Here is a 25255-nt window from a genome sequence, read left to right on the forward strand (position 1 = left end):
CTGCGTAACAACGATGTATGACAACGTTGTGAAATATAATTATTAACTATGAAAGTGATAGTGAACCGATGTGACTATTTATTGATATTTTTGTGTTATTAATAAAATCGAACAAAATATTTTATTGTTTTATTTTTTCATTGCTACATATAATTTATGGAGGGGTAGAAGTAAAGAGCACCATCTCAGTGTATTAAAAAGTGCCCTCTCAAAAGGAGACAATTAAGGTGGCGCCACAGTAGCAAGTGGAAGCAATGATATTATGAAGGCAGCACCTATCTGTATACCTACTACTGCATCTTCACAAGTTTCTAGAGAAGACAAAATTAAAATTAAAATTTTTAGTGATGAGCTGGGGAAACAGATGGGTATGGCACTACATGACCTTTGTTTTGGACAACATGTGATTAATTACTGTATGCCAGGTGCTAATCCAGCACAAATATTTGATAAGATTTTAAATACCACACATTGTCTAAACACTGTCATAATAATTATGTTAGGGAGGAGAGAAAACGTTAACCAAAAAGAAATTTTGCATTATGTTGAACAAGTTAATATGTTAAATATTAAAAAACTTATTATGTTCACTTTTCCTTACTTGCAAGACTTACCGACAGAAAACAAAATTAGATTTAATATTAATAATGCAATTTATAATGCTTTTGATAATAATAACTGCACCTTGACATCCAAAAAATATGCATTTAAATTAATAGACATAAATAATATAATAAATTTTAGAAATTTAAGGACATCAAAAAATGACTTATTTAAATTAAGTAATAAAAATTTTAGACAAGTAGCAACATCGCTACAGTATTTTATACACAATTTCCTAGCTATAAATTTAGCTAAAAAAATACCTGTTTCTATTGAGCAGGAAAAAAATATGACATGTTTTAAGACTTTGGAATCTGCTTCCAATTTAAATTAATTAATAAGACAAAAGAGTCACACTCTTGCAATTACAAATCAATTAATACGACTAGATTATACCCATCAAAAGACGTTAACGTTTCAATTATTAACATATTCAATTTGGTGCATCAAAATTTACAAGGGATGATGGGTAAAGAGCTAGAAATTGAAATGTTTTTAAATATCCATAATATTAATATATTCTGTGTTACTGAGCACTGGTTTAGAAATTATGAATTATTGTTTAATTTTAATGATCACCAGCTGTCAAGTTCCTTCTGCAGAGAGAACGCTATTCGCGGTGGCTCACTGATTCTCGTTAGTAAATGTTTGAAATGTAAGGAACGAAAGGATGTAGTGGCCCTCTCTGTTGAGAGAATTATTGAAATTTCCTGTGTTGAGCTTGAGCACCTCATTGTTGTCTGCCTCCTGATGCGTTATATGATTCTTTTGAAAATATTTTGGAAAATGTATTGCTGAAGCTTTCTGTTTCTAATAAACAAATTTTTGTATGTGGTGATTTTAATATTAATCTTTTAGAAAACACAAATACCACTATTAGATTCAGAACACTGTTAAAGTCATATAACCTCCCAAACTTATTTTTAGAGCCTACTAGGACAACGACCACATCGGCAACATGTTTAGATAACATATTTACAAATGTAACACCGATTAACAAAAAAATTATTAATCAGTTAACATCAGATCATAGTGGACAATTTGTGTCTTTTGAATCTAATATCAATTCTATAGATAAAAATACTCTTGTGATTGTTCCTATTAATAAAAAACGAATTGAGAAGTTTAGAAATAATATTAAGCAAGAACATTCAGAAATTATTTATAACCATAACCCAAATTTGTCATACCAGAATATGTTTGAGAGAATTAATTTGGTCTTTGCTGATGTATTTATTCCTAAAACTGTAACATTAAAAAACAAAACAGTGTTCAGCGAGTGGGCCACCACCGGAGTGTACAAAAGTAGAAAAAAGTTATATGATCTGTACTCTGAAAAAGCCTATAATAATGATGAAACATTTCATCAATATGTCAGGAACTATTCAAAAGTATTTAGAAAAGTTTGTTTAGCGGCAAAATCTTTACATTTAAGTGATTTAATAAAAAATGCCCCTGACAAGATAAAGATGACTTGGAAAATCATTGGTAGAGAAAGTGGAAAAGTCAGAAAGAGCCACCAAGAATTCTCATTAAAAATAGATGATAAATTGGTAACTAGTCATAAAGATGTGGCTAATGCTTTTGAAAAGTTTTTCTCTGACATTCCAGTTTCAACTACCACTTCTCTAAATTCATCCCCCACAGCAGCTGAAATATTATTGCATAAACATGTCAACAAATGTAATGAAATTTTTAAATTTAAGGAAATTAATTCAAGCAATATAATAAAAAGTTTTAATAGCCTTAATGTAAAAAATACAGCTGACTTGTGGGGAATATTAGTAAAGGTTTTGAAGTCTGTAATAGACATTATTGCTCCTCATCTTGCTAGTATTTTTAATGATTGTATTAGGTGTGGTGTATTTCCTGACTTAATGAAACATAGTAAAGTGATTCCTCTTTTTAAATCTGGTAGTACTGATGACCCCTCTAACTATAGACCTATTTCAGTACTCCCTACGTTGAGTAAAATCTTTGAAAAAATAATTTTGACACAACTTTTAGAACATTTTAATTCAAATAACCTGCTTCATAATAAACAATTCGGGTTTACCAGGGGTCGCTCTACAACTGATGCAGGTGCTTATCTAGTCAAAAATATTTTTAAATCTTGGGAGGAATCACATGATTGTCTTGGAATTTTCTGTGACTTATCCAAAGCATTTGACTGTGTTGAACATGAAACATTGGTGAGGAAACTACATCACTATGGTATTAGGGATGGTGCATTGGAACTTATTACTTCCTATTTATCAGGACGGATACAAACAGTAGATGTGAAAGGTAATAGATCTTCAGGTACCTTGTTGAAAATGGGTGTACCTCAGGGTTCCATTTTGGGTCCTTTTTTATTTCTAATATATATAAACGATTTACCTAGTTTTATTGAGTCCCGACACGAGGTCGTATTATTCGCAGATGATACATCTTTATTATTTAAAATTAAACGACAATTACAAGTCTATGACGAAGTGAATGATGCGATTTCGTGTGTGGTTCATTGGTTCCGTATCAATAACCTATTATTGAATAGTAAGAAAACTAAATGTATTAAATTTACTTTAAAATGTATTAAACCATCTTTAAATGTGAGACAAGTGGATAGTGATGTAATTGTTTCTGAGGAATCATTGGAGCTTGTTGAGTCAACCGTATTTCTTGGTATAACAGTGGACTCCAAACTGCAATGGGGACCTCATATTCATAAATTGGCGAGTAAGCTCAACTCTGCAGCATACGCAGTAAAAAAAATTAGAATGTTAACAAACGCGGACACGGCTCGTTTAGTTTACTTTAGTTACTTCCACAGTGTCATGTCCTATGGCATTTTGCTATGGGGCAATGCGGCCGATGTAGAAATGATATTTATTCTGCAGAAAAGAGCTATACGCGCTATTTATAACATGCACTCAAGGGAATCCCTAAGGGAGAAATTTAAAGAAATTAAAGTTCTCACTATGCCATCCCAGTACATTTTTGAAAATTTGATGTATGTTCGTAAACATATTGAGGAGTTTCCTAAAAAGTCGGACATACATAATAGAAATACTAGGAACAAACACAAGCTTGTTGTGCCGATGAGTAGGTTACATAAGATACGAAATTCATTCGGGTTCTTTGTCTGTGCGCCTGTACAACAAAATCCCACAAGATGTTCAGAACCTACATATACATAGGTTTAAGAAAACTGTTAAAGAACATCTGTGCAATAAAGCTTACTATAAAGTCAATGATTATCTAGAAGATTGCACAAAGTGGGAATGAGTTGCTCGCTCCGGGCATTTCAATATTGTAGTAATTGTTACGTTATAATACTCATTGTAAAAAACTCATTTAAAAAAAAAAAAGTAATATTAAAAAATTAATAAATAATAATTTATTAAAAAAAAAAAAAAAAAAATCATGCCCGCTGAGTTTCTTGCCAATTCTTCTCAGGACGGAGGCTAATTCTTGTGAATTGGCGGTAGTTCTTTTGACGTTCAACAAGTATGTAGGTACTTTCATTTATGTTGAATAAAAATTTTTTGATTTTGATTTTTTGATTTTGGAAGGATTTTAAACAACGCCATAAGGTACCTTATGTACACTTCACTTTAATCCAGCACACTTGATTTTCTTTAAAATTGCTATATTCTTATGAATACTTAAAAAAAATCTAATATTTCAAATAAAAAAAGACATGCCCGCTGAGTTTCTTGCCAGTTCTTCTCAGGACGGAGGCTAGTTTTAGTGAATTGGCGGTAGTTCTTTTTGACGTTCAACAAGTATGTACTTACATTTATGTTCAAAAAAAAAGATATTTTATTTGATTTCATTAAAGTAATTTCCACTAGCACTCCCGACATAGTCCTACACTAGCACTATGTCAGTAAGTCTTCCAACAATAACTTTTTGTTTACAAGTGGAAACTTTTTCAACTTGTCCCCTATACAAGATGGTGCTTCTGACCTCTAACCTCCATACCCCCATAATGTAATTCATAGTGGGTAACTGAAAATGTTGCGAAGCAAGCAATGTTGGTTACTCTATTAGAGCCTAAATACCAGCGCTTTAAGTGGAAATCAACTCATGATTCCGAGCAATGAATATTGTGAAAGCTGATTTTCAGTACAGACTAATTTTCATTTAGAGCTATAGAAATATCACAATATGTTTTAAATTGTAAACAAATAGCCCTGATTGTACCTGATATTTTAAGTAGTTATCAAAGCCTATATGCATCACAATAAAAATGCCACCAAAATTAATCTTAAAATTCATAATCTGATAGCATTTGCAAGGGCAGTGAAGACTTTGTTACACAATGCTTTTTTTTTTCGTAGGCTACTGCTGTACGGCAGTATTAGGGAGAATAGCGCTAGATGTCATTTGTTGCCCACAAAAGCAGCTGAACCTATAGCTGACTATTGTAAAAGGTTATAGGCACACTGGTAGCAAAGCCGGTAGGCAGAGGCTTTGCTCTGCCCCTCGCATTGCTGACGTACTTGAGCGACGGTAACCACTCACCGTCAGTATGCTCGTCAGCCTACTAGGACAACAAAAACGTTCTGCGGATTCCGATGGCTGATGATGAGATTGTTTAAAGTTGGTGACAAAAGCATTTGTAAGTAATCTGTGAGCTTAGTGCGAGTTTTTTAACGTTCTCCATAGCGTAAAATTATCAAAAACTCAAAGTATGGAGTTGAACGTGTGCCTATGTTTGCCGCTAGGGGTGCTGTTCTACCTGCGTGCAAATTTGAGTTAACTTTTACGCTATCGAGAACGTTAAAAAACTCGCACTGCGCACACTGGAGACTTGCCGTTTACATAACATTTGTATTGCCTAGTTTTCTGAAAGGTCTTGTTTAAAGGGAAGTAAGGTAAAAAAGAAATGAATGTTGCCAAAATTTATTTATTTTTACTATTAAAATTTCTGGTATGAAATGTTTATTTCAAACAAAATCAAATTGCGTTAGGATCTATAAAAAATTTCAACCGATTCCAATAAAAACTAAGCATCACCTGTGATTTACAATACAATTTTAGATTCGACATTTCATTAATTGTTGTTACGTGTTACAAAAGTGATTTGTATAATACATAATTTTAATAAATCTCTTATTTGGTTAATTTTTATTCAATTACAACTTTTAGTTAATCTCATTAGTTTGAATTTGAGCGAAATAAATATTTTCTTGTTCTCTCCATACATATTTGTAATCGTAAACCAGTTTTTCTATTAGTCCTTTTCGCATGCCATTTAGTAGATCAATCACGTCTTAAAACATCACATAACATTTATCATATTTCATTACTGCACCGTTATAGGTTATAATTTTGGATTAAAAAAGATAAGGCAGTTTATCCATTTACTTTATATATATTTTATATATGTTACATGTGTAAAAATATATCAACTCGTACTGACGAATAATGTAGATCGAGCATTAGAAGAGTCAACTTAAAGAGTCTTAAAAAAGACGTACATACAATTTATTTATTTATTGCTTAGATGGGTGGACGAGCTCACAGCCCACCTGGTGTCAAATGGTTACTGGAGCCCATAGACATCTACAAGGTAAATGCGCCACTCACCTTGAGATAAGTTCTAAGGTCTCAGTATAGTTACAACGGCTGCCCCACCTTTCAAACCGAAACGCATTACTGCTTCACGGCTGAAATAGGCATGGTGGTGGTACCTACCCGCGCGGACTCACAAGAGGTCCTACCACCAGTATCACAAATTGATTAATGATGACATAGACAACGCTTTCCAGAATCTCTTGCCAACGCTCGACTTGCATGAATTTTCGGCGCAAGCTATAGTTTCTGTTGACAGACACGTCATTGTCAATTTATTAGATAATGTTTAAATGTATCTATGTATATACATCCTTTAAAATGTTCATATTTACATACAACCTATAATCGATCTAGATATTTGAAGACAAACACGGTAAATAATAATGCGTTTAACATTTTCATAGGAAATATATAATATAATCAGACTATACCATCGACCGATTGTGTAATAAGTGACATAATTCTAAATTGCTGAGCTCAATTGTCTTATAGACCATAGATGTATCCTATTACCTTAACAATATTGCTTCTTTTAATTTATTAATAAAATACTGAAGTTTTTAAATCGAGCATAACTAGAATAATACAATCTCTTTGTCGTGACCGGATATTTATACCCTTATTATATCTATACTTTGAAATTGACAAGGTTTGGATTTGAGGAAATCAAGCCATATTTGAAGGTATGTAGGAAATTACCAAGAGAACAAAATATTATTAAATTTAAATTAGAAATCCTGACGATGAATATGAGTAAACTTACTTTGGAAATACAGCTTCGTTACATATACGTTCTAAATATGATGTCATATTTTGCTATATTGCGCTCTCTGTCTAACATGATGTTTAAGTCTATTAATTTTATCTTCTGAACAAATTTACTTTCATCAGTGGCCTGTTTTACGATTAACGTTTGAACTAAGCGATTCTTTTTACTTTCGGTCTTACCAATTGTTGTCGGTAAAGCATAGTGGATTTGGGGCGTCGTCAGAAATTTATGTAAGTTGAAATAGGCAAAATAAAACTGATAATAGACGTGCTATGTTAAGATTTTTATTTACACTAATAGTGGATTTCGTTTTAACTTTATTTATTGCTGTAAATGGGCTATAAATGCGCTCTTGGACCACTTGCTGTTGAGTGAAATCGAAATTTCAATTATTGTATTAAACAACGGTCAAATGTAGACAAAATTTCGCCTACCCTCAAGGGCTTACAGTATACCATACCACTAATAATTACACCAAATTTATTAAAATTGATTTCTTCGTTCCACAGTTGAAACACGACGGTACGGCTTCAGAATAAGCTATGTTGTATACCAACAGTAAAATTTTAATCATTATTATATTTCATTATTTTTTTATATTTAAATACCTTATTTTATATAAAAAGCAATTGGCCATTTTGAAAACCCAATACATTATATTCGAAAGCACTTTTGACAATTCAAGCTATAGAACAATACGTTCCGATCATTATTTTGAGAATCTATAAAACAGTTAAAATAATTTAACAATACTATCAGTGTATAATTAAAAAAAAAAAACTATAATATATAAATAATAATAAACTACAATAATATTACACTATTTATCGTCTAATTGTGTCCACTGTTTTTTTGGTTTGTATTGTATATTCATTCGAGTCTCTGAGTTAAAACATGTGATGTTTACGTAAATCTAATATTATTATAGCATTTGAAATTTTTTTTATACGTTTGATAGGTACGATTGAAGAGGTTTCTTTTTTAATTTATCTTCTTAAAATAAATTAAAAAATTTGCAATTTCCCGCTAAAATGCCATGACGTTTATCATCGACAATATTCTGTCATTGTTTAGAAAAAATAGCTTTTTGGTAAGGCATCGTTTCTTTTCTCGTTAGAGCAATTGGTAATAAAGACGTGAAAATTCAATGTCGAATTTGAGTGCATTAATTTTGAACGAAACACTTGTTTCGTTAATGCATAGAAAGCTATTATTTGTACTGGCTGGTTACTGAATGCGCAAGAGTTACACACTGAAAGATAAACGCAATCATTTGGAAATTAAATTAAATTAAATTAAATGATTTAGGCAGACCGAAAATTTATATCTGCGGCCGAGATAAAATGAAGTTATCTTACAACACATCTGCGATTGCCTCTGCCGACTATTTTGTCCACGAAAAAAATGTATTTGTTTGATCATTAATCTGTGCCTATTTTGATATGATTTAATTCATTTAAGAGTATAAATTAAGACGTTAGTTTTGAAAAATAAATTAATTTTAGACGGGTAGACGAGCTCACCTAGTATTAAATTAATATCGGAGCGATTCGCCGCGGTTGAATTGTGTGCGATAAAAGCATGTAGTTTGAATATCACACAATCACGTTACGAACATCGATGGAAACAGTCTTATGTTAAGCTATTTGCAACGTAACATAATACAACTTGAAGAAAAACAAAAGAAAGACGAATAATAAAACAAGGCTGCAATCGCATAGGGCCGACCCAAAGAATTATTGTTTAAAGAAGTGTTCTAGAATAATTTGGTCGTCTGAAATACAAAAACGTGATGTTCGGTCGTTTTACGAATTATATGTTTCGGAGTTTTCTCGCATTATTCGAAATTAAATACGTGTAGAATAAATATCAAATAGTCACAAAAAAGTTTATATTATATATAAGTTAATAATTCGAGGACAGAAAAAATCATACTATTTATTAAGCTATTGGCTGACTCAATTTCATATTACTATGTAAGTTGTGTCCCGTAAAAAACAAAAACAAAAAAAAAAAAAGAGTTGTTTGCTTCTCTTTCTTGCGCAAGTGAATAATCAGTTTGGAAAGCATTGGCAATGAACAAATTTAATGTCATACTAAAAATGAGATATCGATGATACCGGAAGAGTTTGGTTTTGAAAATGTTTCGTTAATTTTATCATTTCGTTTTCGAACAGCTATTTTAAAATCGTTTTTTTAATGAAACATGAAACTCGTTGCGTTAAAAATAAAAATTTCCATGTCTATTCGATATGGGTTGCGATTATGGAGGGTAGAGGTAAAGAGTGCCGTCTCTGTTGTGAAAAAGTGTCCGTCAAAATGTGCTAAATAAGGGTGACGCTACAGTAGCAACCGGGAAAATAAAAAAAAGGCACTGAAAGTTCTTAGAATAAGATAGCAAAATAAAAAAGAACGAAAGAACTGTAAGCACTACAAAATCACAAAAAGTATTTTATTTAAAGCTGATAAGAAAATGCAATCGATGTCTCCACGTTTTACCACAGTAATGATTTTAGGTTATATTAACGAAATTAGTTTGGACTACGTAAACGTGTGAGGTCTTATATATTAAACTGTCACTAACTACTCTAGTCATTATTACACTATTAAATTTCCTAACTCAGCATACTTCAATCAGTTAACAACTGCTCAATTCATATCATACCCTGTGACTATGCTAGCGCCATTCTGGAGGATTTTTGAACTATTATTTAGTGCTGAAAGTGGGACACTTTTTCAAGTTTCTCCCATACAAGACGGTTCTCCTTACCTCTACCCTCCATAGTTGCGATCAGTCGGTATTAAAACAAAGATGGCGACACCCATCTTAATCAGCTGTTCATAAAACACAGGCTATAACTGAAATTCTAGTAATAAATTCCAACGAATTACTTACTAGAAATTCTTATGTAAATTTATTGATAATTTGCTGTAAATCAACTTATCAATTTTCTATTGACTTAAATAAAATATACTTTATTCTTGTTTAAAAATGTACGTCACATTTCATTTTTTCTGACATTTAAAACATAAACAAAGAAACGTTCAATCAAATCACGCCGAGTCAAAAGTAAATATACAATTAACAATCACAAACTTTATTTAATATTCAAAATCATAAGTCCGCGCTTTCACGGCGGTTCTTAAAATACATTTCAAAACGTATATATGCGGACACGGGTGTTATGTAACCAAAACAATAATAATATTATCAAATATCGCGACTCGTTTGTACGAGTGAACTATTCGCTAGACCTCCCCGAAGTTAGTGTGCATTGTCTCTTTAGCGTGTTTCTGCGCCTCCGCCTGCCCGGTCAGGAACTTGTCACAAATCATACATTTCAGCGTGAACTTGTTAAGGTCAGTGAACTGTCTCGACGATTTGGCTTCGTGAGCTAGCTGCTCCGCCTCCCGGTAAACCTCCATATCCTCGGCCGGGAATATCGTTTGAAGTCCGCCCTGATTAAATAGATTTTTATATCAGTATGCTTAGTGCGTGTTTTTTAACGTTCTGGATAGCGAAAAAGTTAGCCCAATTTTATATGCAGTTGGAGCAGCGCTCCTAGCGGCAAATGTAGGCAAGCGATCCCATTCCATACAAATTTGAGTTAACTTTTACGCTATCGAGAACGTTAAAAAACTCGCACTAAGCACACAAATGGCTGTAGCCCTTTTCTGAATTTAATATGCATTTTGAAGTATAGTACATTGTGCACCAAGGGAGAAAAGTAGGACATTTCCCCCCGCGTGTAAAATCGCAAACACGCGGGATGAGATGTCCTACTTTTTTCCCGCGGTGCACATACTATTTTTTCTCCTACCAGGCCGAAAGTTCGTGGAGTACCGAACCGAGATCCAGGGGCGAAGCCCTGGTAGGGGGTAGGGGGCGGAGCCCCCCCATTCTCATAAAAAAACAATTTAACTGTTTTTTAATTTTTAAATAAACTACTACTAATTGAATAAGAACTATCTGATGAACTCATCATTGTTTAATACTTCACTATTAAATTCTATTGCCTTTTGTTTATTTCACTTTTACACTAAACACAATATTGCAAATTACCCGAGCACAACAATGGCGGAGAATTTTATGTGCGTGAGAGCAGAAGTAGACACTAAAGCGCATGCGCACTTGTCAGTACCCAGGGAGGAAAAGTTACACTTTCTTCCCTGTACGGCGGGAGGAAAACCGAACTTTGGCGTAGGTAGGAGAAAAAAACTATAGACACCACAATCGAATGCATCCCAAGATGCACTTTGTACCTTGAGACATAAGATCAAAGTTCCTATTACATTGAAATAACAGCGAAGTCGCTTTCCGTAACACAATCAGCTGTACCATATACAGCGTGGTATCTAGTCGACTCGTAATATTTTCACTGCGACGGCAAAATATGCATGTTTAGTTGTACAAGTCTGAACAAAGACAGATTAGCCATAGACGGGACATAGCTTAGATTTTAGCTCTGAGCAGAAAGTACAAGATTTCTTGAAAAAAAAAATTGTTGATCACAGATTGGTACCACAAAAGAAAAAAACTTACAGTACAGAAGGTAAGTCCTTACACCTGTCCCTCGTCAACTCGAAAATTGATGGACCATAATGGAAAATTTTATCCTATTTTTACTAACTAGTGCTATTTTAGCCTTAAAACATTAACCGTGGATATCTTCATAGCCATGGGGCTCCGCGTGGTGGGGATGGTGCAGGGTGTAAGCCCTTGCCCCCTCCCTCCCCCCGCCCCCACCCAGACCCAAAAATCGACGGACCATAAAGGAAAGTTTAACCTTTTTCTTTAACAGCATTGCGTCACAAACATAATGCCAAATTTTTTATTATTCCGCAATGAAGGACCAATTTAAGCAGTCTATGTGAGTGAGTATTTTCCTGCTATGTCCGCGATAAATTATTCGAATGCACTCTAAATAAATATCAAATTATCTATACTAATATTATAAAGAGGAAAGATTTATTTGTTTGTTTGTTTCGAATAGGCTCCGAAACTACTGGACCGATTTGAAAAATTCTTTTTCCATTAGAAGCCGACATTGTCCCTGATGAACATAGGCAAATTTTTTTAATTTTTTTTTATTTATTTTTTTTGGTTTCATGTGTGTTTTAATGTTTCCGAAGCGAAGCGAGGGCGGGTCGCTAGTCTTTAAATAAATAGGCCAATACAAGACAGTTAAGTACAAGTCTCTCCTAATGTTTTTTTCTCCAGTAGCTTTTGATTTTTTTCCCGTACCTATTTACCGGTAGCTTAAGGGGTTATTCCAGCTATGTTGTAACTGGCAGATGAGCTCACGGGCTCAACCTGAGACAATATGCTAACACTGAATCTACCACCGGATCGGAGTCGCGACCCACTGAGTAGATCTGGCGAGAAACTCAGTCGGCTGTGTCTATGGGTTCCTGCTTCCAACTTCCAAATCTGTCTAAACCTTTTTCTATCAGTAATTATGTTGGTATTCCGCAAAAAAAAAAACAATAGTAATGGTAAAGTTAGTGTTCATTATTATTTCATAAAAATATGATTTGACTTACGTCGGATTGTTCTAAATAAAGTGGATCGTAATGAACTCCATCAAATAGCAGAAAGACGCGCTGCCCATAATTCTTATCTTCGCCAAATCTGTTGATGATCGCGTTTAGAGTGTCGACCACCGCCATTTCTAAACCGTAAAATCGAGATAAAATGGCTACCTGGAAACAAGAGAAGTGAATTCGTTATAAATAATAGGGCAAGCACCAAATACACGTTTTGTTTGTTTGTCCGCACTAATATCGAAAATCGCGCTACCCTTCCTGGAAAGATTTTCATTTGCAAATAGAGAACTTCATAAATATAAATATAAGTCTATTAAATTGGCAAATGCATGTAGCCTATTGAGTAAATCTGGAGACTTTTATCTCAGTGCATTGCCTCAACAGTGAACCCCACATACATCAGCACTTATAAAGATTTTGATATGTCCCGAGGCCATTGAGACATTCAGGGCAGAATTGAACATATTGTATCATCTCATTTGCTGATAGATCTTTATATCTCTATGGACTGATTAATTTAGTGTACTTCCTAGATATTAAAAATTGATGCGATGAAGCCCACACAGGTTAATGATTGAGTGGGCTTGTCGGCGTACAAAGGCAATAAAAAAAGAAAATAAAACTCAAATAACACAAATGGAAAAATCAACAGCAAATGTACCATATAGATAGTTCTTAAAACTTATAAGAATGTTTCATAATGATTATTTATTTAAGTCCATAGTTCATCTGATACAAAATAAAACAAGCCGTGCAAACTCATATTCAAATTGTGCAATGATTTTAAGTAATATTTGGAATGTCTGTCAAATAATGCATCATTATTGTGAATTCATTTAAACGAATAATTACTTACTTGTTATGGCATAAGCTTGTCACAATCAAATGTTTTAGCAAGTTCAATATTATCAACATGCTTTAACAAGGTCCAAATAATATGTAACCAACTTAATTATTATTTAGTATCATTCATAGTGAATAGGGTGGGTATTACATATCGACGCTTGAAAGGCAAACATGATTAAGCGACAATAACTGCTTTGTACATAAATGATAGGCAATAACCATATTCGATGCACAAAAAAAATATATTTCTAGGTCTATTAAAATCATTTCAATCCTACAGCTACTAGCTAGATTCTACTACAGCTAGATTTGTTAAAAAAAATTTTTTTTCAGGAAATTCAACTTTAAATTAGTCTTCTGTAAAGTTCATGCATTGTCGCTTAGTCACGTTTGCCTTTCAAGCATCGATATGAATATGTAATTTTCCGTTTATGTCATTGATAGTTTTAAGACCCCGGGAATTGTAGTTTGGTAGCCCACAAGCCTTACAACTCATCCGTCACCAGTAAACCTTAACAAATTACTTCAATATAACATTCATATTATGCATTTCAGAAATGCAATTTCACCTTATTATTCAAAGAATAACAAGGAAATATTGATTGTGTATTAGCAATAAGTACTTTGATTAGCAATAAGTACTTTGAACTATGAGTAATTACATGATTTTAATTTATGTTATAGTAAGGTGATATTTCAGCACTATTGGAGCACCATGACCATAGATAGAATGAAAGTTGCAGGTAGGATATTAAGAGCATACAAATCAATGTACTCTCTTTATAGACCGTTTCCACCATGTTACCACTGAAACTTTGTGACTCACCCCAACAATATCCACTTACTATCGGAAACTCATTAAATGTAAAGATCATTATAAGAAGTGTTTATAATGTTAATAGCCGAGAAAGTTTTAATGAATACATTATGCCTGACTATTACCTCAATCGCTCCTCCCCAAGAGCTGGGCTGCTGTATCCAATCGCAATATTCAGCATTTGGTTTGCCAAGCATTGCTTCATTGTATGTGTCGCGGTCACTGGCCACCTCCATAGCTATTATTTGCCTCATTAATGTATGTACTGATGTGTCTATGCTACCATTTAAAACAAAACCTGGAATGTAATTATATGTATGAAAAATTAAAAAAATATATGTTCTTTTAATTTTTCACACCTGCAATCTCCCTTTTTTTATTAGGAATAGCATTAAATTTCAGATTAAATAAACAATTTCACTAATAATGTATAAGCTTTGGGAAATTCATACTGACAGATCCGTAGTCCAAGCTTTAGCTTTTTTTATTTATTTTTTATTGCTTAGACGGGTGGATGAACTCACAGCCCACCCGGTGTTAAGTGGTTACTGGAGCCCATAGACATCCACAACGTAAATGCGCCACCCACCTTGAGATACAAGTTCTAAGGTCTCAAGTATAGTAACGACGGCTGTCCCACCCTTCAAACCGAAACGCATTACTGCTTCACGGCAGAAATAGGCAGGGTGGTGGTACCCACCCGCACGGACTCACAAGAGGTCCTACCACCAGTAATTACGCAAATTATAATTTTGCGGGTTTCATTTTATTACACAATGTTATTCCTTCACCGTGGAAGTCAATCGTGAACATTTGTTGAGTACGTATTTCATTTGAAAAATTGGTACCCGCCTGCGGGATTCGAACACAGGTGCATCGCTTCAACACGAATGCACCAGACGTCTTATCCGTTAGGCCACGACGACTACAACTTTAGCTCACAAAGCACTATTTAGACTGTTGATTTTTTTATTTAAAAGATAGTAGTTATAAAATAATATTTGTCAAATATAGGGATATTCTTTTATAGTATTTCTAGTAATAGTATATTTCATTAAAATTGAAAATATACTGCATACTATATATAGTACACATTCTATTTAAAATGTGTATGAATAAGCATACTATGACAACTCACTCAAAATAAAGCTCTATTGGACATTTATTGATATATCTAATTCCTATCCCTCTGTTTTACAATTATTTAAATAAACTTTAGGGATCACCCTTGAAGGTCATTATAATACATACAAAGAGAAATATCGATTCATAGAGTAAAGATAAGTAAGATTCTTACCTATGCTAGTGAAAAGGCATGAATTATCAGAAGGAACTACTTTTTTCATTAATATACCAGGTCGACATGATTCTATTGTTTCATGAGACTCTACTCCGTTCTGGGAAGGTCGCGTCTCGGTTTGCGTCGCATTAATCTTGGTCACAGCTTTTTCTTCCACAATCAAAGTTTCACCAGTTTTTAGTCCTAATTCACTCAATGTTTTACTATTATCACTCGTGTCTAATGCCTTAGGAGGGTACCCGCATAATATATTAACTCTTTCAATGCTAATATCGGATATGCTGGACAAAAACATCTTCAATTCGCCCACAGTACTTTCTGAGGTCAAATCTTTCAAAACTTGCTGTCCGTTTTTACTTTTAATTTTGAATACTAATGCAGACATCTTTACTTGACTCGTGTTTTTTCGTTCTATAATTTATTTGTATTGTAATTGGGTCACAAAATACATGAGTATTTCAACAAATAAATTACGTACGAATATGTACGGTACCTCACTTTTTTCAAATGATAAAATGACAAAACAATAAAATGTTTTTGACTTTGGCAGTTACCGACGTTACCGTGACCTCCTCGATTTGACAGTTTGTTCTTTTAGGCTGAAAGCTAAAACATCTATGGACGAAGTCAACTCAAGATATTTCTTTTGTAAAAACAATAACATTTAGGTACTTTTAAAAAATCACAACTCCGCTTAAACTTATATATTTTTATAATAAGCTAATAGCAAGTGAGCGTCCGACCCCCAATCTTATTAGTCAAAGAATACCATTACGTGAACTACGTTGCCTTTTTTATTGATTGACACGATGGGGCAATAATTAGTACCTCTGACTATTGTACTGTAGGTCATTGGTTCGATTCACAATCGGACAAACATTAGTCTGACGAATAGGTATGTACGTGTTTAGTGTCTTAAGTGTGTACCTATATCGGGTATCATCTCCGGTTCTCATAGTAAAACGAATTCAGACAGAGGAATTCAATGAGGCCAAACGAATGTGTGTGATTTATTAAAAATATATAATATATTGTGATAGTACAATGGCTAACATAGGTACTAAAATTGACTGTTTGTAATAGTGAAATATGTATCATTTAATATTGAATAATGCTGAGTACAAGACTAAGTAGTCACATACTATTCTATTTTTTTTTCTTTTCTTCCTATATATGCGCTGCTAGCCTAAGATGCTATTCCAGCGACGCCCAGACGGGTATTCTAGCAAAATTCAGAATTCTCATTTTCAGTATCTCTCAGTATAAAAAAACTCATTTTAGTGAAACACAAAACAAATAAAAGATTTTTAAATGAGTAGTCTTAAATATTATTTGTTCTAGATAATTTTATTAGTTCTAATTGGTTTATGTCTAAGGTTTAAATGAACATTAAAAAACAATGTAATTTAAGAAGGTAAACGCTTAATAATATAATTAATAAAACAACATTAGAATTTTCGTTGGCTTTTAATAAAATAACGTTTCTACATTACACATACGTATAAATATGTTAAGATACAAAATGTTAATGTAGCTATAAGTACTTAACATTGGCTACAAGTGGATTTTTGGCACAAATAATTAATCTTCTGTAAATCTGAGATTCTTGATTCGAACACATTTCACTAAAATGAAGTTATCTATTAAATCGTTACTTAATGGCGCTTACACCTAACAAAGTTCAATTATACTTAAATTTTGAGTTTGTGTAAATTTTGAGTGCTTTTATAACGTTTTGGTCGAGTAGCAACGGTTCAGTAGACTGAAATATTGCAATTTAAGATACTGATACTTAAGTAGGAATAAGCACAATTAAGGTTCGTTTTGATGGTCGATCCTCAGATTCTTTTATTAAGGCAAAATATTATATTAAACTATCGACTATCATTTAAATTAAGTACCTAAATTAATTAATATGATGAACCATCCAGACTAACTTAATGGAAGAAATGAATTAGGTTAAGTAAATCAGTAATGTAATCCAAATTGCATTTATGGAACGCATTGTTGGAAATTCTGTCTTATTCTCTGGCAAAACCATTTTTGTTTAAGGCAAAACGCCCAATAAAATTTTGTAAATTCCTGGACATAATTGTTAAAATACTTATATTAAATGTATGAAAGAATTTTGATCGATGCAATAAGAGCGATCAAAATTAATTGGGTATTATAGATAAAAAAGATGTGTGGTGTCGTGCGACACCGGATAGGAACGAAGTTCCATATAAAAAATATAAAAAAAGAATTACTAGAAAAAAATCGCGCGGTGAAATATCGCTGTGCGGAAAACAAGGCCTTATTCCACTGACTTTTTTTTACGGTTTTTACTATCACATTTTTTTCAGTTCGGTCGTGCAGCAAAATCCCTATCTCCTTCAAGCCTGCTATAAGGAACTTCGTTCCAAAAATATATAAAATGGCGCGCTGTTTACAATATTAGGTACGTACCTACTTGTAACGTGCATGCTTCTTAATTTTAATTTTCTTATCATTTTGTTAATAAACTCTTATGAAAATTATTGTTTCAATTACATTTACATTTACAAACAAACATACATACATTTATGAAATGTTTGTTTACCTCTATCGTCAACTGGTAGCTTGGCGCGAAAATTAAAAAAAGGCCATATTACACACATCCACAAAGTACGAAGGAAAACTGGACACATTAATAACTTTGCTATTAATGGTGTTTGCTTTTTATTTTGTTAGCGATGTGATTTTACCGGATTTAAATTTCCTCATATAGATACCAATTTTCCTATAACATCTACACTATGTTCTTCCGTGGCTGAAGGATTATGTAATAAAAAAACAAAACCCGCAAAAAAACTTTAAAAGTGCGAAATAATTCGTGCCAACATTATGTTTTTTTTTTATTGCCGCTTAAGTAGACGAGCATACGGCCCATCTGTTGGTGAGCGGTTACCGTCGCTCATGGACATCAGCAATGCCAGGGGCAGAACCAAGCCGCTGCCTACCAATCAACAATTTAGGCAACAAGGCAGTCTAGAGCTGTTGCTGCAATCAAATCTACAACCCGGTCTTAATGTGGGTGAAGGTGATCTATGGGCTCTGAAACACAGTTAACCCGTCAATGGTAACCCTTATAAAAGGCTATCATTGGGCCTTAGTGGGTCTGCTGTTGCTTGGGTGAGCTCACGACTCATCAGGTATTAAATGGTTACCAGAGCATATAGACAATGCAAATGCCATGTGAAACGCCAGTTTTAATTTTCGGTTTTATTGTACAACAGCTGTCTCATCCTTCAAACCGAAACGCAGTACTGCTTCACGGCCGAAATAGACAGGGTGGTGATACCTACCCGTGTGGTCTCACAAGACATCCTCCAACTATTAATTACGCAAATTATAATAAAGAACACAATGTTTTGTTTACTGGATGTCGGCAGAATAAAACCGATTTATAGTGAGCTTTGTTGGCCTATATCCAATAGTGGATAGGTTGTTAATATATTGTTTCCCGAAAACGAAGATGATTGTTGGTGCACACAGCAAAAAACGACAAGTTTCTAATAGATTGTGTGAAGTGCTTATTAGAGTCCATAAACATTACGACTTGAATGCCTACTTTGAGATATGAGGCCGAAGTCTCAATTAAATGGCATAACCGATGTCTCAACTTTCAAACTGGAACGCATAATTTCCTACTTCATTTGCTGTTTTTCCGGCTTTTGGATGGTCATCTTGTTATATCATTTATTGTTTATAGTTTTGGTTTTGCACAGAAAAATGACTGATAGCTGATTGATATTAAGAGCCACAGACAACACTCTAAGCTTTATCGAAAAATGAACCCTAATGTGCATTGCAAAAATGCTCAAAACTGAAAAGCAGTTAAAGAAACAAGTCTTTATCTCTTTTTCAGTTGGATGAAAAAACATAAAGGCTATGATTATTACTTAGTTGATAATATGAGATATTATACATCAATACATATTAATATTAACATTCAATTGATATGGAATTGAACACCTAAACATTTAACAAACACTATTACGCCTTATCATTACATATTGTCACGATATCCTATGCTACGTACGATTCATACAAAAAAAAAACATTATTACAATAAAATGCATATTAATATTATTATTATTTATATTACTGAGTATGTGCGTTTATAATAAACTAACATTATTTTATAAATCAGCAGTAAATATTGGAATATTAAAGTACAATTTTTTCTTTGGTAAAAATCGCGAATGTTTTGGATCGCGCTTGCGATGAAAATAAATTAATATGTAACCCGAGTATCTTTGGTAAATGATTATTTAAGTAATGTACCTAAACTAGACTAGGAGCGATCGATCGCTTATTTACATAATTCAGTCGCAAACGTAATTGTGAATTTTCTTAGCGAGAGAAATGACCACATCAATGTCAAACGTAAACTATTTAGGGTAGAAGTAAGGAGGATCGTCTTGTATAGGGGACAAGTTAAAAAAAAGATGTGTGGTGTCGTGGGACACTAGATAGGAACGAAGTTCCTTATTATAAAAATATTAATTTTAAATTCTGTTCGAGGTATAAAGAAAATAAAACTGGAGGTTTCGCAACAACCCACGGTCATTCGGTAACGTGCGAACTTATTGTGGTACACTTCATTCACGGTTGTTTGCATAAGAGTTAGTGTATTGCGCAAACGAACGCTCTGAGATCGTGGTCAATGAACGATAAAAAAATATGTTATTTTTTGTACGTTTTTACAAAGTTAAGTCGTACACTGTGTGCATTACTAATAAAAATCTTACGTTACGGACGTTTTTTCCCGGTTAGGGTACCCCTCCGCATCGTGTCATAAGGAACTTCGTTCCAAAAAGTGCCCACCTGTAAACAGCAAGTTATTCTCTAGGCAGACTCCGTTATAGCGCTAGTATAGAAAGTGGAAATGATATGAATATAGCAGTTTGAAACAGAGTGAAGCGTGTTGGGTTGAAAATTTTAATTTTTTTTTCGTAACTCGTGTAGTTATAAGATTTACAGTATTTTTCAACCTCAACTGTTTGTTTTTAATACTATTTACATAGGAAGTGTTTCTTTGCTTCTTAATTTAATATTATGAGCCTCTAATAGTTTATGGCGAAGATTTTTAAATCTTTCCACATGCTACTGTGGCGCCACCATAATTGGTGCCCTTTCAACGCACACTATATATCCTCCTTCTTACTTCTACCCTCCATAACGAAAAACTAAAAAAAAATTGATTAAAAAATAAAAAAACCAAAATACCTACTACATACAATATTATTATGCACATAAATGAAATTGTCAAAGAAAAACAATTTGAACACTCAAATATCAACTCAAATACTTCCTAATTTGGCTGTCTTGTAATTGATCAAGGTGCCGTGTACATTTGCTACACGCGCTATGGACACACATTCTTTTTTAATCACAACATCCCTATTGCATCATCTGGAATTATAGTGATGCAGTTAAGAAATATGTAAATCATAAAAAAAAACACATTTTGAAACAAAAAAAAACTCCGCATTTTTTTTTGCGTTATTATCCCTTTTTTTTTTTTTTTTTATTGCTTAGATGGCTGGACGATCTCACAGCCCACCCGGTGTTAAGTGGTTACTGGAGCCCTTAAACATCTACGACGTAAATGCGCCACCCACCTTGAGATATAAGTTCTAAGGTCTCAAGTATAGTCAGAGCGGCTGCCCCACCCTTCAAACCGAAACGCATTACTGCTTCACGGCTGAAATATGCAGGGAGGTGGTACCTACCCGTGCGGACTCACAAAAGGTCCTACCACCAGTAATAAAAGTGTTATTTTACTCCCAAAGTGTTACTAGGACATTATCGGGTTAATTTGTGAGCATCTAACTTGACCGTATTCAACAAAAACCAAAATTTCCCCAAAAAAAAAAAAATTCCAAACAACACCGTTAAATCCGTCGCGATTAAGATCGATTGTTGAGGGTGCGATGCGGCCGCCTGTGTCTTGGGTGGCGGGGAAGCGGCCAGCGTCACGTGGGTCGCCGCACGAACCGCGCCACCGGAGTCCGGAGCCCCCTGCGCCCCACCACCAGGGGAGGCATGCGCTCGTCCTCCTCCTCAGCCTCATATTCCCCGCCTTCCAAGCTGTCTTCGTCGCTCCAAGTCGGCTTTATCATCTGATACGATGCCGAAAAGCCTTTGAAGACCAAGGAATCGTCGGTACGGAATCTGACTAGTAAGGCCTCTGAGGTTGATACGATTTCAGGTGGCATCTGGAAACAAACAAGTTCAGTATTATCTTCGGTTCATCCGTCTACTTCCAAAGATCATGTAAGAAAGAAGTTCGATGACCTCATAGTGTCTACCTAGTCAGGTCATAAATTCTGTCACGTTTAATGTAAAATAATTGAAACAAGTTTATTCATTATGTAACCATTCATATACCAAAATGAACTTAACAAAACATAGATTCTTATGACACTAAAGTTTATTCAAAATGACCTCCGTGATTTTGAATACAGGCCTTCAATCTGCGCGGCCAGTCGTCTATCGCAGCACGAACGAGGTCCATGTCAATATCGGCGGCTGCCTTAATCAAGGATGTCTTGAGTGACTCCAAATTGGGATGAGACTTTGAGCACGCCTTTTCCTCCAAGTGTTGCCATATCTTGTAATCTAACGGATTCAAATCTGGACTTGAGGAGGGCCAGTCTTCGTGCCGGATGAAGTCGATTTCACGAGCCGCCAGCCAGTCTTGTGTGCTCTTCGCTCTATGAGCTGGCGTCGAATCTTGTTGGAATACCCAGTGCCTGTTATTGAACATGATATGAGAAACAGGTTCCACAAGGTTCGTCAGGACTGTATTTTGATACACAACTACATTCGTTTTTACACCTTTCTCACAAAAATGTACCTCTGTTAAGCCCCAATAAGAAACCCCCAACCATACCATGAGCGAGGATGGAAAATGACCTCGTTGGACACGCGGAATACGGTTGCTCGCTTCTTCACTACTGTGTGCGTACACCTTATCATTTTGTTTGTTGTAGCTCTCTTCTACGGTAAAAATTTTTTCATCCGATAAAAGAATTTCCCGATATTTTTTTCCCGCGTACCGCTTCAGCAAAGCGCGGCATCTCTTCAGTCTCAGGTCCATTAGACGAGCATTCAAACGATGTCCTGTTTTTCTTCGATATGCCCGAAGCCCTAAGTCTTCATTTAACACCCTTTTCACCGTGGTTCTGCTTAACCCCATCTGAAGGGCCAACAGTTTCTGCTTACGTTTGGGATTTCTTTGAATTCGCGCCTTCACAGCTTTTATCACTGCTGGAGTCCTAACAGACCGAGGGCGACCACTTCTTGACCTGTCATCTACACTAGAGTCTTCATTGTATCGTTTGATGGTACGATAAATGAATCTTTTGGTTATATTCAAATTTTTCAATATGTTAAAAATTTGAATTGGCGCGTAACCGCAACGATGCAACGCAATAACTGCAACACTGTCTTCTTTAAGTGTCCACTCCATATTTAAAAATGAGTAAAATTCTAAAAGTATACATTTTTATTTTCATGAACAATTCGAAATTCGAATTCAATAAACTTTTTTGTGGCCAGCATTCTAAAAGAAAAGTTTTTACTGTGTGACAATACTTATGACCTGACTAGTTATAATCGCTTATCAATAGTTTTACCATGAGCACGTTCCCATTTATAAACAATAATATTCAACGTGTTCTTATCAAGATTTTCACATTTAAGGTATTCTTGATAATCGAGCGTTGTTGCAAACGATGTGATCATGGGTAGACCGTAGGCTGGGGGTAGGAAGGCTAGGAATATAAAAATGTGTCTACCCTCTTTCTAGTCCGATTTACTGTGCTACCATTGGAACTCGATGACTCATCTCGTTAATGTATATAAGTATACACGAGTGATCATGGCGCTTGCAGTACTACCCTAAATATCAGGAGCTCATGGAATCATTAAATCCTGGTAAAAGCCTGTTAAATGTAATAATGTATAAAATGCTTAACGTAGATTAGCGCGAAAACTTAATGCAATTCGTAAGGTTTACACATCATAGTGGGTGAGAAAGAAAAAAATGTTTTTCGATAATTTCCCCTGTGTTGGGAACACATAAAAAAAACTCTAAAATTACGTGGTCGATTTTGTTCGTAGCTTTTTTTATCTATCCACAAATGTAAAATATTCTTAAAAATTGTTCTTTATAACAATTATATCAAAGGACAAATATATCGGCCAGATATTCGATTACCAGCGAAGTGTTTACCAGTGTGCTTATTGCGAGTTATTTAACGTTTTCGATAGCGTAAAAGTGTACTCAAATTTCTATGCAGTTGGAACGTTTGCCTACGTTTACCGCTAGGGGCGCTGTTCAAACTGCATACAAATTTTAGCTAACTTGCTCGCTATCGAGAACGTCACAAAACTCGCACTAAGCACACTGAAAACATCTCAATCTAAGTCCAATTCTAAGCTCATCATCCACAGCGTACCTTAATACCACAGAACGTTCCGTAGTTCCCGCCGCTTCCTCCCAAACCACCAAACACTTGGACGTAGTCGTATCTGCAGTTTGCTTCCCTCTCCAGCTCAAAAGTCAGGAAGGTGAGCTTAACGAAATGATTGCGTGGAGCCTCGATGTTCCAATCGCAATCAGCCCGGGACTCGTAGGCGTTGTCTCCGTAGCGCGCGTGAGAATAGAGATGCTTCACCTCTTCCGTCGCAGAGAGATACCCTCCACATGCTATGGATAATAATATAAATAGTTTTTTTTTAAAGGATTTTATGACCTAGTAACTAAGACCTTTAAGTCATGTCTTATTTTAATTTATATTCTTATTTTTATGAAAAATGATAATATGGAGTGAAATGAAATGAAATGGAGATGATTAATTTGAGATATTAATCAACTGGAATGACATGAAATGAAATGAGATGAGGGGTATGGAATGAAATATAACCTCAGTAAAATGGTGGTCATTTACTGAAATTTTTTTAGTGGACTTTTTGGAGAATCCCGAGTAGTTACGTCGAGCGACTTTGTTTCACTTTCCCACATTTGTGCACTTTCACAGATATTAAATAAATAGTTAATAAACCACCATTATTACACATTTAAACCTGAAGAAACACTAAGTAGACAAAATAAAACAAATCACACAACTTCACTCCTCGCGTTCCCGTCAAAAAGTCCCGATAGCAATAGTAAAAATTACAGATAGATAAAATATCACTATTATTCATGGCATATTTATACCAAAAGTGTTCGAATTAAATTGTCAATTGAAAAAGAAGGCATGACCAAGAGGCAAATGTTGACGAAGATATGATCGAATTTGAGGAGTATAACGAATTTGAATTCCCAATAGTTCGTTGAGGATTGGAGCTCAACAAACAAGGTTGCTATAATCGCGGCATAATAGCGTATTGCCAGGTATTTCGAGTTATTTTTAAACCTTGAAAAATTTTTTGTCGTAAACTAAGAGTGGTATTGTACATTTTAAGTTCATAGTCCGTTCACGTGACTTTAGTTCTTAAAACTATGACTTTACAATTTAATATTCACTAACCAGTAGAATGCGTAGCCAAAAATCCCTTTCGCTGGACAGAACCGTCACTCTTGAATACCATGTACATCTGGTTCTGAGATGCCATGACCAGATGCGGGAGCTTACTGCCGCAGAATATGCCGAGCGTTTTTACGTCGGCCGAAGCTCCGTCGTAGATCGTGACGTGGTCGTAAGCGCATTCCTGTTTTTATTATTATTATTATTAGATTGTGTTGATTAGCTTCGAATGAGGATAGAAG

The 25255-nt window shown here is 34.5% G+C and overlaps 2 protein-coding genes across 2 annotated transcripts in view; both read right to left on the reverse strand.

Moving 5' to 3' along the window:
* Positions 1–10019: 10019 nt before the first annotated feature.
* Positions 10020–15966, reverse strand: Yod1 (Yod1 deubiquitinase). Its single transcript, XM_028177353.2, has 4 exons — positions 15445–15966; positions 14273–14445; positions 12482–12640; positions 10020–10396 (listed from the first exon to the last, which is right to left on the reverse strand). Exons 1-4 carry the CDS (start codon positions 15830–15832, stop codon positions 10187–10189), a joined length of 930 nt encoding a protein of 309 aa, XP_028033154.1. The 5' UTR covers positions 15833–15966; the 3' UTR covers positions 10020–10186.
* Positions 15967–20963: 4997 nt separating this feature from the next.
* tok (tolloid-like protein 1 tolkin) overlaps positions 20964–25255 on the reverse strand; it is a 128370-nt gene continuing 124078 nt past the window's right edge. The window contains exons 18-20 of the mRNA XM_028177309.2: positions 25017–25197; positions 23940–24190; positions 20964–21692 (exon numbers count right to left, since the gene is read on the reverse strand). Of these exons, the coding sequence (XP_028033110.2) occupies positions 21450–21692; positions 23940–24190; positions 25017–25197 (675 nt within the window). The 3' untranslated portion in view covers positions 20964–21449. The remainder of the gene's footprint in view (positions 21693–23939; positions 24191–25016; positions 25198–25255) is intronic.

The sequence above is a fragment of the Bombyx mandarina genome, chromosome 09, assembly GCF_030267445.1.
Source record: "Bombyx mandarina strain Sakado chromosome 09, ASM3026744v2".
In the NCBI taxonomy this organism is placed as follows: domain Eukaryota; kingdom Metazoa; phylum Arthropoda; class Insecta; order Lepidoptera; family Bombycidae; genus Bombyx; species Bombyx mandarina.

What these genes read in the sequence shown, in the direction of transcription:
- Yod1 (XM_028177353.2), bottom strand. Translation starts at nt 15,832, where the DNA reads ATGTCTGCATTAGTATTCAAAATTAAAAGTAAAAACGGACAGCAAGTT. An exon ending in ATGCCTTTTCACTAGCATAG is followed by an intron (nt 14,446 to 15,444) that starts GTAAGAATCTTA and finishes ATTACATTCCAG; the next exon opens with GTTTTGTTTTAAATGGTAGC. An exon ending in TTTATTTAGAACAATCCGAC is followed by an intron (nt 10,397 to 12,481) that starts GTAAGTCAAATC and finishes CTATTTAATCAG; the next exon opens with GGCGGACTTCAAACGATATT.